Genomic DNA, 14128 nt, shown 5'->3' on the forward strand with positions numbered 1-14128 from the left:
AAAAAATTAATCCAACTTTTAAACAATAAAATCTTATTTTTTTAAACTAACACATTGCCAATAATTTTAGAAGAATACATCATTTTTGAAAATGTCGACATTGATGTAGAAGCATAAAATGACTAAAAATATTGAATTAGATTTTTATATGTGCAATACCAAATAGGATCCGACATGGCTGCGATAGAAAGTGCAAATTCCTCATGTGGTAACTCGCCATATTTAGCAATTTAGAACATTTGCAATTTTATAAAGCAAAGCACTAAACCATTCCAGAATGGCCACTATCATAAAATTGGAAAAACTTAGTCAAATTAACAATAAAATAATGCCCTGTTCTAACTTTTTTTTTTTTTTTTTTAGATTAAAAAAAATTCACAAAAAAGAATAGCAGCATTTAGAAATGATCAGACTATAAATTCTCATGTTTTTTTACTTCTAAAGGTTAGTAATAAACTTTTTCAAACAGTTTATAAAAACCTGTTTTTTAACCTATAAGAATATATATATATATATATATATATATATATATATATATATATATATATATATATATATATATATATATATATTACTTTAGCTTTAAAAAATTACAGAGAAATGTGATTATATATTTTACAAAGAAATGAAAATGATAACGATTCTTAGTTTTCATACATAACAAAAACAAATCCACAAAACAAGTTAAAAAAGACGCCAATCCTGTAGTCAGAAACAAAATAAAAATGCTAGTTAATAAATTTAAAAAGTATTTTTTGAAGCTAGCGAGAGACTATATATCGTACTGCCTCAAAATTTAACAAACTCATCAAGTGAAGAAGTGTTTTAAAGTGAAACTGCATTAAAGTTTTTGTTTAAATTTAAGTGAAGGGGCATTTTTTATCACAACTTTAATAGCTGTAAAGTCAAGTAACTCAACATTTCAATGAAGCAATGATAATAGCACTGAATTTCATTACAAAAAAAAATCATTGACATAAATTGTGTCCAAACTAATTTTCAAAAATTGTTAAACTGAAGGGGGAAATGTATTCGTTCTAACAAAACTGATATAGTAAATTCAAAATTGTGAACTAAAACCACAATTACTTTCCATTTAAAATAGTACAATAAAATCTCTTTAAAAGGTTCGTTCAAAGGATTGTTCCAAATAGATATATTAAAGAAAATGATGATCGAATGTGTAGCATACTAAAGATGTTTCACTGTAAGTATTCATAGAATAGCTGCTCTCATTTTCGACATCTCTTTGACACAACAAATTCATCTTGCTACATTCTTATTTTCTATTGATCGAATCAATCAGTGTATTCTTCGTTGACAAAAGGCATAAAAGGTTAAACAGACAGAAACAAAATTCTTCATCTAAAACAATAAAAATTGAAATTCGAACATTCATCCAGACATAAGTAAAACACAATACATATTTTGTACTACCCCTTTGAGATAGTATTTCAATAAATAGAAATGCACATTATTGAAGAAAGAGGAAGCAGAAAAAATAAAGGTAATTAAACATAATCTTAATATCTGATGGTACCCTTGGATCCATTTTACCATGGATTCTTTCTCTGAATTTTTTTTCTTTTATCGGTTTTCTTTCTTGAATATATCCAGTAAATAAACACTTACAATATCCTTTCGCTTTATCGTATTCAATGACTAGGGAAACAAAAAATTTCTTTGCTCCTTTCGAGAAAGTTAAGCACTTAATAACGACACTTTTTAGAAATGTGTCACTTTTAAGGTGTTTCAAAATAGTTTTTTAAAATTTAAGCACTTTTCATGATGCTACACACCTTGTTAAGCTTATCCCCCCCCCATGCTTTCTCCTGTCTACTTCAATTTCTCAGTGGTATTTAAAGGAAATTCTCCAAAAGAAGCTGTTGCCACTGTTTTCTTCTTGCTTTTCAAGGACAACTAAAAACTCAATGCTTTAGCTATGTACTCCAACCAGCCAGATGAGCAGTATGCTATATGCTGGCTTACCAGTTAAAAATTCAGCTGGTAGTTCGCCATTTACGTAGGATGTCCTAGCAAGATAATCACATTCTTGCGTTTGGCATTAAAAGTAGTCACTGTCACTAAGAGGGACCCAGTGCATATTGGTTCTAGTTAACAGTCTACTAAGGGCTGGGATGACCAGAGCTGATGCTATTGTTTGTTGGTCTCCATGATGAGTGGTGCTGTTGGACACAAATCCCTTTCGATATTGCATAAGGGTTTTTTTTTGGGGGGGGGGGGGTTAAAGGAGGGGTTTTCTTTTGTAGGCAACCTAAGATTAAACTTACCAGCAATAAAACATATATTATTTCGTTACTAAAAGAATATCTGCAAAAATTAAAATTTCACACTATGTCATCTTTATTCATTCAAAAGACCATCAACACAAATGTTGTAATAATTATTATATATATATCCATTAATAATTTTCGTACTGGTGATATGCTGGTAGGAGTGCAATCACAACTTCAAGCCCAGCAAATCTAGGGAAAAGAAAGTTTCAGCTATAAAATAAATTGGCATTGATAATTATGGAGCTACTTGATCATTCCAAGGGTGTTATCACCTTAAGAGAACTGTTCAATATTCCATTGGAAAACACTTATTTGGGAATTAAACAGTTAAGGGGCGATACATATATACTGACTCACCATATGGCAGGATGGACAACTCCTTGACATAAAACATCATAACCTCATCTTTCATTCTCCAAAAATAACAAATTATTAATGCTAGATATAGCAAAGTATCAGTCTGATATTATATTCCAAAGCATCGGAGATGCTTTCAGTACCAACTGACCATTCAATGGGTAATTGCTGTGCAATGCTCATTGGCACCCACGGTACTGAAAAGATTCTCAAAAGAACCAGTGTACAATATTAGAAAAGTGCATGAACTGCAAATAGACATCAACCTATCAATTTCGTATAATGTTCACGTTGCAAACTGGAAAAGCACATCGCTGCAGTTAAACAGCAAATTTCGTATCTCAAAGCATGACGTTAAATTAAATGCAATGCCGATCTCTAAAATAACTGGCATGCTTTCACTTCAAAAAATTTCTCTAACCCTAAAAACATGCAATTACCTGTAAATCTTCTGAATCAAATAAAGCTAACCAATGCTCCAGATACATTAAAATCTAGAGGAACAAATATTAAATCTAAATATCAAAACACATTAAAGCTAAAACTTCCCAAATGATACTTTTTGAATCAAAACATCAAATCGATGTTTAAAAAATCGAATCATTTTGGAACTTATTGCCCAGAGTGATACAGATCATAAAATTTAACTTCTGTATTAGGAGGAATATTCTAAAGTCCTAACCAATTTGCAATCATTCACCTGATAAGGATTAGTACATCAGTATGCTTTTTACGACTAACCCTTACGTAACTTCCATTTCTTAAAGGGTTTTTTCCTTTCCTGGAACTACTATGATATATTGTCCAAATTGCAATGATCATTAACACATAAAATGTTTGTCTTGTTGAAGAAACTTTCTTGAAACTTGATAATCACTTGCAAATGCACAGCTATAATTGCATTTCAAGAGATACTAATGTTCGAACAAACCTTTTGGGAAATATATCTAAAAATATTATTGATCCTGGAGTTCATATCATATTCTATACACTTCGGTGCAGGCTATTGATATAGAAATTTACAAACTAACCTTGGTTACAGGCAGCTGTATTTAGTTACCGTCTCATGATGCCATTTGTTAACTAGATCTCAACAACTTACTGAAATAAGATTCTTTCACCTTCCTACACATGGCGACTACAAAGAACATAATATTTTGAGAGATTAGGATAGCGTATATTCTCTAGAGTGACAGACACAACAGTTTATGTTTGTTAACTGTCAATCTGCTCAGTAATGATGCAAAAACATATCGTAACGCTTACTTAGAAAATGCAAATCTAAAAATATGATGAGTAATTTTTTTCTGTGTACCATAAATTAAAATTCAAGACAGAATTAAATTTTATTGAGAAATTCTGTAATTAAAATATGAATAGCGATAAACGTGTGAATTTTGAATCATTAGTTCTGAAAGTTGCTTAGTAATTATTGGTTTTTAAGATGCTATCTCAGTTAATTCATGTATTCATTGACTATTTTTGTCTTAACACAAAAGCTGTTTTACAACAAAAATAAGCCTAAATACTATGAATCAATGAATTAGGAAGATGCAAGGGAAAAGTGTTTACACAGATAAATAAGGTAAGATTTTTCACATAAAAGACGAGAAAAGTAAAACAATATTTTATGTATATCTGGGTTTTCTTTCATCGTATTATAAAATTAATACATAAATAATTATCGTATTCCAATATATTCTGGGAAAATTTAAAGACTCATCTCTTGAATGCAAATATTTTTTTTTTTTGTTTCTTATATCCAAATAATACCACAATTAACCGCAAAAGAGAATTATCTTTTAATCAAGATATGTCACAAATGTAGTCGTGTAAAAGAACGAAATTGATTCAATTCGAATTAATATAAAAATGATTATCAGTTACTATAAAATTGGCATTTTTTATACACTGTATTTAACAATTTAGCAAAAATATACATCAGATAAACTATTTTTAAGCTAAAAACAATAGTTTAATTTTTTTATTTCTCATCCATTCATTTCCATTCCTAATTACTCAATAAGAAAATTAATTTATCCTAATCTTAAAAAGTTACATATGAATAAGAATTTATTCTCATAAATCTGTCACTGCAACAAGAAATAAAAATAAAAGATAAGCAATGATAAACTTTATTCAATGCTTTTTCATATTTCATGATCTGGTTGTGAGAATGGAATGTATATTAGCTGACCACGAGCTTAAATTCTTATGCTTAACAAATTATTGCTTTTTGTTTTAGAGAAACTAAACACTGATACATATATTACATATACATTGCATTCATAGAGTTTGTTTCTCAAACGAACATAATTTATGATGCCACTGGTTCCATCAAGAAATGTGTGGCAATATAAATATTCTGATATTAAAATAATGGAGTATATAATTTGCATTGAAATTGGTGGAAAAATTTAATTTACCACAATGCATTTTAGAAATTGAATATCAATAAAAAGCTCTTTGTAATGACCAATACAATGAAGTAACTAGGGGGGGGGGAAACATGTTGCTATTAGATAACATTCCAAATCTACTACGCCAATTCTTCATTATTGGTTTTACATGCCTTCACAATGAACAATTCAATGAAAGCATACATACATTTGAGTTTCTTTAGACCTAAACTATCAACACAACTTCAGATTCCAACTCCCAATGACATCTACTGAATGTAAAATTCTAGCTCACAGATGACTAACCACCTTTTAGTGCTAACCTTGCAGCTTTAAAAATTACAAATTTATGGGAAACATTCAACTTCATGGAGGAATCCAGGTTTAGCCGGCAAAACGGTAGCAGATATTACTTGTTATGGAGAGAAAACAGCAAGGAGCCACCATCTTCAATAGAGCACCACCCCACCCACCACCCAAAAAAATTGCAAGCACTTGTGTGGAGGGTTATGTCTTTTCGAAGAAAATATACTCATTTCCATGTTTTTCAACATGGAACCATGGTGCCTTCTTCAAAGCTTATGTTCATCCTTATTTTAGTGCAACAGGGGATAATTTCATCCTACAAGTCAATTTCACAACACAGAATTTGTATTTTAAAAAGTAAATAAATCAACTCAATGATCTGCCAGCATGATATCCAAACCAGAACCCCAATGAACGTGTTTGAGATGGGAAACATGTCTAAAAAATATCTTGTCGTCCTCAATCCTCTCACCCTCTATGTCAGATCTTTTTCTTGCTTGAAGTAGTTTTTGCATGAAAATGGATTTTCACTTCTCTATATTACTCTAAGTTATATAACATTTTTACTAAAAATAAATCAAAATTTACTTAAGCTAAAAAAATTTCAATAATCCCACTAAGATGATATTGTGAACTAACAATGAAACTGCACTGAATAATTGTTATTCCGACTATATACATACACAACAAAAATTAAGAAAATAAAGTGTTTGGCAATATATGCAGTGTCTAATTTCATCGAGACCAACAAACTAATTTCTAAACTGCTAGAGAGAAACATACTTCTACTTGCAGAAATGTTTTAAATGACAAAAGAATTACATTTTATGCTGTTTGAGTAAATAAATATATTTCTAAAAAAGTTATTTTAACTTATTATATTGTCTCCCAATCCTTTTAGCCATATTTAGTAAAATATAGTCAACAGGCTGAGATATATAACTAAAAAACACATCGTTTTATGAAAACTGACAGAATTTAACATAATTAGGAGTCAATTAGACAAATTTTAGGAACAAGTTGAAAATGTAACAAAATAGTGCATAGTTTCAATTTGCAAACATTTCTTAACATTTCTCACGAGATCCCGAATTTATCCATAAAATTAGTCTAAAACAACGGTTTTCAAATTTTCATAAGTCGATAAGTTTTAATCACAAAAGAATGAGTTTCTTTTTTAAATGTTACAATGTCAAGATTATTTTAATACATATGACTGATACGACCAAAGGATAATACAAAAATTTAAAAAGATTTCATAACCTTTTTAATGTAATATTTACTGACACAAAAAATACGAAAGGTAGTCATATTTTATTTAAAGCATTCTTTTACAACTTGTACTATATTTATATCACTAATAGTTTAGAATTCAGCTACTGGGCCATAATACATGTGGACACCCTGTATACAGTTAAGCAAAAGCAAATAGAAAGTGGCAAAATATGATGGTACTTTATTAACAAGATTTGAATTTTAAAATATTTCTTTCTTTCTTCCCTAGCAAAATATAAAAATTATTTTGAGACAAAAATCTATGATAATAAATAAAACATTTCTATACCTGCTAAAATTCTATTCACATTTGCTGCAATATTGATGTCTTGAAGATGACGAAATGTTTCAGTGTGATATAAGCATATAGTGGAGGAATTTTTTAAAGCAATCCATAGTCCCGTTCCAGAATGTGCCAAGAGATATGCCTGACCTTCATTATCATGTTGTATGGAATAACTTCGCTATAAAACAAAATGAATTCTTATGAATGTCACTACACTAATTTTCAAATTATTGTAAAATATTTATATTATTTACAATCAATACTATCACAGGCACAAAAGAATACGATCTTGAACATAAAAACATCCTAAACATAAGAATATACAAAAGAGGAAATTAGCTTTATATAAGCATTTAATTAAAAATAATTTTACTTTTGACAATACATTTTGATAAAGATTTCCTTAAAGAAAATTGAGATATTCTACAAACAAATGGTAAATGTCAAATCATATATATAGTGCTATATATGAAAATCATATATAGCACTATAAAGTAAATATTCATTGCGATTCAAATCCATAATCATCAGAACCAAATATTCCTGAATTTATTGATCAATCCAAAATATACTACACATTTAATTATGCTACATATTTAATTAATTTTAATTAAAATAACCCAACTTCAACAACTACTTCAACAAAAAAATAATTCTAAAGTGCATATTTTTTGAAATTTCTACTATTAAATAATTCTAAACAGAGTAAATAACAAAAAACAGAGCTTTTATACCAGTCACCGTTGTACCGAACAATACTACAGAGAAATAAACACAATCATGCACAAGGTATAATAATTGCCTTTCAAAAGTTAAGATACAATCCATTCTTTTGCCTCCAACTAGCAAACTAATATTAGTAAGAGAATTGGTAATCCAGTTTATCTTGTTACATGATTATTAGCTGTTGCATTTTACACTATTTCTGAATAATAATGCCATAATTCATTAATAATTTATTTATGTAAGTCCGTTTTTCAACAGAAAGGGAAGGAGTCATTTTCGACAAAGAATAACAATATATTCTCTGCTTGTAATGCATTAAGAAGCAATTCCTAAACTGTGACTATCTTATCTGTTTGACAGACAGAATGTGATGAAATAATTCAGATGCACTGATGCTGTTTCCTAAAAAATTTCAATCATGCAACAATATCATTCAGCCAACACTTTTTAATCTTTATTAAACTCATTAACCTTTTGTTGCAATCAGTTGCAATATTTTAAGATTTGCATGGCAGTTTAGATCAAACATTTTCATTGATTTATTTTAATTTTTATACCACTTTCACAGTGCGACAATTTGAATTTATTATTCAGAATATATATTCACATTTCCATAACAATTAATTATTAAAATTTTCAGTTATATTATCAAAACCGGAAGTAATTAACACAACATACATTTTATTTCAGCAAGATACATTGCAACAATTTACAAATGTAAATCATTACAAAGAATTGTGGATTAAAAATAACTTAGCATTCTTAAGTAAAATTAATTTTAAAAAATCATTGATTTTTTTTAAAAATTAATATAGCTTGAACTAAGGATATATCAATTTTCATCGTTTGACAATGCTGAAATAAAACCTCTGACAAAGTATATCAACTTGTATGCAAACAAAAATTTGTTATATTATTTTAATAAATGAAAAGTGATTTTATATTCATGATGAATGATTAACAAAAAATCCAAATTCTTTTAACATACATATTAACTTAATCTATAGAATAGAATAGAATTTCCAAAATATGATAAAAAATTTTCAAATATAATATCCAAATACTAAAAAGAATTGCCTCACTTTCAAATATTTTTGAATATTTTTACCTGCCTCACAAATATTAATGTGGTAGACATATAGCAGACAATCAGCATCATTCAATCTGCATGTCTGATAGTAAAAGAAAATGAAATGGAACAAGTGTAATTTATATTCAGAAGTTAAAATTTTGCTTCATCTATGGGAATAAATGTTGAAACTCATCCTATTTTCAAATAAAAGATGGAAAAAGTTTCATAACTCATCAATCAACATTTGTTTAAAAAATTACAAGAAATGTTGTGAATATTTTCGGTCGAATGTAGTAAAATTTAACAATCTTCTTGATCTAGTGAAAATTGTCCTCAAAAAGATTTCTCTCATATCTATAAGAAAAGTTTGATATCATTTCCACAGGTTTATCACTCTCTTCTACATTAAATAATATTTTCCCATTCATTATTCGATTGAACTATAATTTAATTTAAGACAAAATAAAAACTCAATAGATAAACTATTTGAGGGAAGTCAATACAGCAGTCCTTAAGGATAATATGGCAATTCTAAAGTCATTTTTGTGCTATGTCATTGCATCTAAACTGCTGTAAAAGCAGTGTCGAGATGTGGCTATTTTTCTTCTAGCGGCGATTACAAAAATTGACTTGTTCAGAAAACAGCCTATCATATCTCATTTGCAGTAAAGTTTAAGCTTTCCATATAAGAATTACTAAGAGTGACATCTGAATCGGAGGTGACAGCACAAGAAACAACATTTATCTTCACTTAATATAAAGACTTAGTAAGAGAAGTAAAAGCCCCCTTCCCAATCTTCCAAGACAGCCAATTCAGGTGTAGAAATTGCACTAGACACAAAATTCCACCAATATTTTGATCTTTAAAGCATTACTTGTCGAACCACAGTTCAAAAACTTAAGTCATTATCATTTCTTAAGATGAAACCATGAACTATAGTACCATCATATGATCCATTTTAGAGATCCAAGATCTCATTTCAATACCTTTCATTCGTTTAAACTCTTCTGGGAAATTTATGAAGAGTAGCTTTATCACCAAAAAAATACCAGCTCAAGCGATGATTCTATCCTCACAAGTACTTTAGAATTAGTAATATTTGGTACTTCTTTAATGACATATCAAAATCTAACCCGAATGACTCTCTAAATTGCATCTTGATTTATCTGTGGAGAGAGCAGATTTCTAGTGTAGAATGATTCAAACAGCATGACCTCTTTTTTAATGTTATTGGGCACTTTCCTGTGATCATTTAAGAAGAGTATATGCAGTTCGTCATCAACAGCCTTAAATTACCTTTGTTTAGGAAGACATCTGTAACCACAGTTGTAAATTTTCTTGTGAATGCCACTGCAAAATGGTTTGTAGCATGATGGTACACATGTGTGTTCCTTTGGATCCAAACCAGAGAACAGGTGATTTTTTTTTTTAAGGTTACTGTTTGAGATCAACTTGAAACAGGCTTAATAGAAACTGATTTATATATTTATTTGTATATTTATTGGCACTGATCCAAACAGGCTAAGGCATCAAAGCTATCTAATTATGATGGTGGCGAGTTCATTTGGTCAATCGCCATTTGTTTAAAATCAATATACAATTTCTTAATGACATAAAACAAATTTATTTGCCAAAAGCATAAAAACACTGATTAAAGAAGGAAGAAAAGCTCAAATGTTTGATATTCACAACTATTTATAACTTTAATAGACATGCAATCCTTAAAAAAATAATAAAAATAAAAAATAAATAAAATTATATGAAAATATTTGCAGATTAACTGAATTTTCTTACCTGCACTTCTGCTGTAATTGAGTCAACAACCCATATCTTTGAACCAGATGCACAATACACAGTCAAGCCCAATGGTAACAAACAAGTTACAGGTTCCTGATCTAATGTCACTATTGTGGGATCCTGTAACTGCCACTGGCCATCTACATTAAACAGAATATTTCTTAACAAAAAAAAACCAAATGATACTAAAATATGCACAACCACAATAATAATAAAATGACAACATAAATGGACAAATGAAAATTACAAACCTCCATTTCTATGGAAAATAATGACTGTACCATTGGTCAAAGCTACATAAACTTGATCAAAGTGATATTTCATTTGAAGTATAGAGGCAGGAACGACTGTATTTCCAATTTCCTCCCATTTTTCTGGACAGGAACCTTCCAAAATAAGCACCCTAAAATCGCAATTAAATTCGATTTAGAGAAAAATGTTATACAAAGCAGTTTTTAAAGAAACTCAATATTCATTCACCTAAGTGCCAATATACAGCCATTCAATAACTAGCCATATAGAAAAAAGCCTAGACAGTCAAAATTTTATACGAAATTCTCTTATTTTAGTGAATTAGTGATACATCTGTGCATGCCATAATCATTATTCCTAATGTAATTTTTTTCCCCAAATCAATCAAATGCTACTTTGGTACTAAAAATGATCCAACATAAACAATTTGGAGTGTACATAAAAATCATGCAGAGTTGCAAAAGAAGTGGAACAAGCATTTGTTTTAGCCATAGATATTTCTAGATTAATTACATTCGAAAACAAGCTTTAAAAAGACTGTATAAGGAAAGTAATATTTCTTTTAAATAAAAACAGATTACAAACATATAAGCAGCTAGAAAATACCAATGAAAAAACAGAATTGACATGCACATTTTACATTCTACAAAAGAGTGGTGCTTCTGATTATTTGACTGTTAATTGATTATGGAATAAGCTATTTCATTATTGTTTCTTTTACAAATCATTTAAGTTAGAAAGAAAATACACGCGTACGTGCGTGTGTGATAAATTCAAATCGTTTGCAATTTTAAACTCAGTTTTCTTTCTAACGCTTCAATTCATAATTCAACACTATTACATCCCAGTTATGCAAGCTTCTGGTTTCTCCCACATTTCTCCGGGTCTAACATCTGTAGTTTATTATAAGAATGAGTTGCGTTCTGAGCTATCACGTTACAATCGCACGACCAAATGGAATACCGACTTAGATTTTTTTTTTTTTTTTTTAATAGAAAGTTCCATCTCAAAGGCGTTAAATCTCTGACAACCATCCAATTGTCGCTTTTTACATCTTAGTAACAGTGTCTAGAAGATTCTACTCAGGTTCCAGGTTCAACAAAAAATCATTTAAAATTATCACAGAATTTTCAACTGACATTGAAGAATGAAACAGCGATTTAAGACAAACATTATTTAGCATTTAAGGTTTCACATTATTGCACATACTTATTTTAAGCTTAAAACAATAGGTCTATTGATTACCAAGTTTTGGATTAAAAGTGAAAATTAAAAGGTTTAAATGAAAAAGACGTTAAACCCAATACAGTGATAAAGAAAATTCTAAAGTAACAATTTTAAATAAATGAATACTTACAAACTTTATGATAAGAAAAATGCAGCTAATAGTCAAATTTCACCATAAGAAAAATGTAGTTTATAATCAAAACGTATGACCTAATTTAATGCTTCAAATGCATACCATTTAGATACACAAACATGCTCTCTATAATACTCATTTAACTTCATGATGTTTGTACTTACAAATACAGAAAATTAAGAGCATGGAAATAAATCAGTTTTACACTCAATATAAAGATTTAAAAAATGATTTTAATCTCCATTTAACATGTACATTCAAGCTGATAACAGATTTTCCAAATTTTTTAATGTAGTTATGGCACACAACAGACAACCTTCTTAATAAAATAAATATTCTTTAATAAAATATTAAATAATTTAAAATTAAAAAACAGAATAGAGCATTTAATAAACTTTGAGTTATACAAAAAACTGGAACATACTTTCTATTTTCAGTTCCCATCCATACTGTTTCTACTGTCAATACAGAGTTGCTAGAACTTTCTGCATCTGAACAACTCTTATCAATCTGCATTCCAGGAACAGCTTCAATAGCAATAATTTTGGTTTCACTAAGGTGGTATTCAGCTACTTGACGCAGATGTGTCAAATGCACAGCCATAACAACTAGATGGCTATTAACACCATCAGTAGAGCACAACCACAGATACTGTTGAGGAACTGAGCAGCTATTGACAATATAATGACATCCACATCTGACCTACAAAAATAAAGTTCAAAAATTTATAATCAAAAAAGACAGAAATCGAATACAAACAATTTTTTAAAGACAGCTTAGATATTCTTACTTCAGAGGAACAAGAAGCTTGAAATACTGGAAAAGTTTTAACAAAAAGCGGCATTTTGCTACTAGGGCGCTTTTCTTGTTCAGGTATATCCCAGGCAGGAGTATTATTTGGATCTGTCAAATAATCACAATTCTTGTAAAATATATCTTTACTAATGTTACAAGTTTAATTTCTTCCACAAATGGTATAGAATAAAAACTAGTATAGAATAAAAACTACTGTAACAATTTTTGAATTAAGTAGAGCAATATTTCAAACATGCATGCCCAAGTTATGCAAACACAAAATTACAAGAATTTTTATTTCACTTTCCCGTTTCAAATATTCCTATTTTAGATTACAATGCAAATGCAATATATATATAAAATATCTTCTAATGTATGCAGGATCAATATGATCAATTTAGTTAATCTGCTTCTTTTGTCAATTTCTTTTTGTGCCTTTCCACCTACAAACACACCCAGCTAACTTAAATTAATGGACCCGAGAGCAAACAAAATATTAGGCAAATTAAAAGGCTTGTAATACTAGATGGTCATTTACATATCTTACATAAATATGAAGCAAACGGCTAGACGTCTATTTAAAGACTTATAATTCAATGTTTTTGGTGCCATAACAATACACTCGTAAAATGCAAGGAATTGTCTCTTCAGCGCAATCAGATTTGAAATTGAAAGAATAATGTTAATGAACTAATAGACTGACACAGCACAGAATCGATAAGTTGATAAAGATGCATGAGTAAACGACAATAAAGAAGCCAATATCTCATACCACCAGAAAAGGAAGTGAAAATTGTAGAATATCAGAATTGTAGAATAATAGAAAATATCAGAACACCTGTAAAAGGTTTTAAAATTTAGGAACAGTAGACTCTGATGAGGAATATATTATAGCTACAAGATAAGAAATGTCAAAATTATTAGTTAGATACGAAGAAGGCAACTAAATCTTCAAATCAGTTTACTAGATCTTATGAAACCATCAACAAAGAAATAATTGCTCCATGCAACACTTTTAATTTTGTACCATTTAGTATTAATCAATAAGAAAAATCACATTAATTATAATATAATTTTCTTCTAAATATTTTACTAGCCCTTGCTTCTAATTAATTCTTAAAAATGTAAAATAAGACGCTAATTCAAGTGGTTTTCATCAATAACCATTTCTCGCATAATTTCAGAAAATTACTATTTGACTAAGA

The 14128-nt window shown here is 29.1% G+C and overlaps 1 protein-coding gene across 1 annotated transcript in view; it reads right to left on the reverse strand.

The window, feature by feature from the left end:
• LOC129960896 (rho guanine nucleotide exchange factor 10-like protein) overlaps nucleotides 1-14128 on the reverse strand; it is a 79728-nt gene that overhangs the window by 5284 nt on the left and 60316 nt on the right. The window contains exons 17-21 of the mRNA XM_056074614.1: nucleotides 12919-13031; nucleotides 12553-12830; nucleotides 10768-10919; nucleotides 10514-10656; nucleotides 6924-7098 (exon numbers count right to left, since the gene is read on the reverse strand). Of these exons, the coding sequence (XP_055930589.1) occupies nucleotides 6924-7098; nucleotides 10514-10656; nucleotides 10768-10919; nucleotides 12553-12830; nucleotides 12919-13031 (861 nt within the window). The remainder of the gene's footprint in view (nucleotides 1-6923; nucleotides 7099-10513; nucleotides 10657-10767; nucleotides 10920-12552; nucleotides 12831-12918; nucleotides 13032-14128) is intronic.

The sequence above is a fragment of the Argiope bruennichi genome, chromosome X2, assembly GCF_947563725.1.
Source record: "Argiope bruennichi chromosome X2, qqArgBrue1.1, whole genome shotgun sequence".
Lineage (NCBI taxonomy): Eukaryota > Metazoa > Arthropoda > Arachnida > Araneae > Araneidae > Argiope > Argiope bruennichi.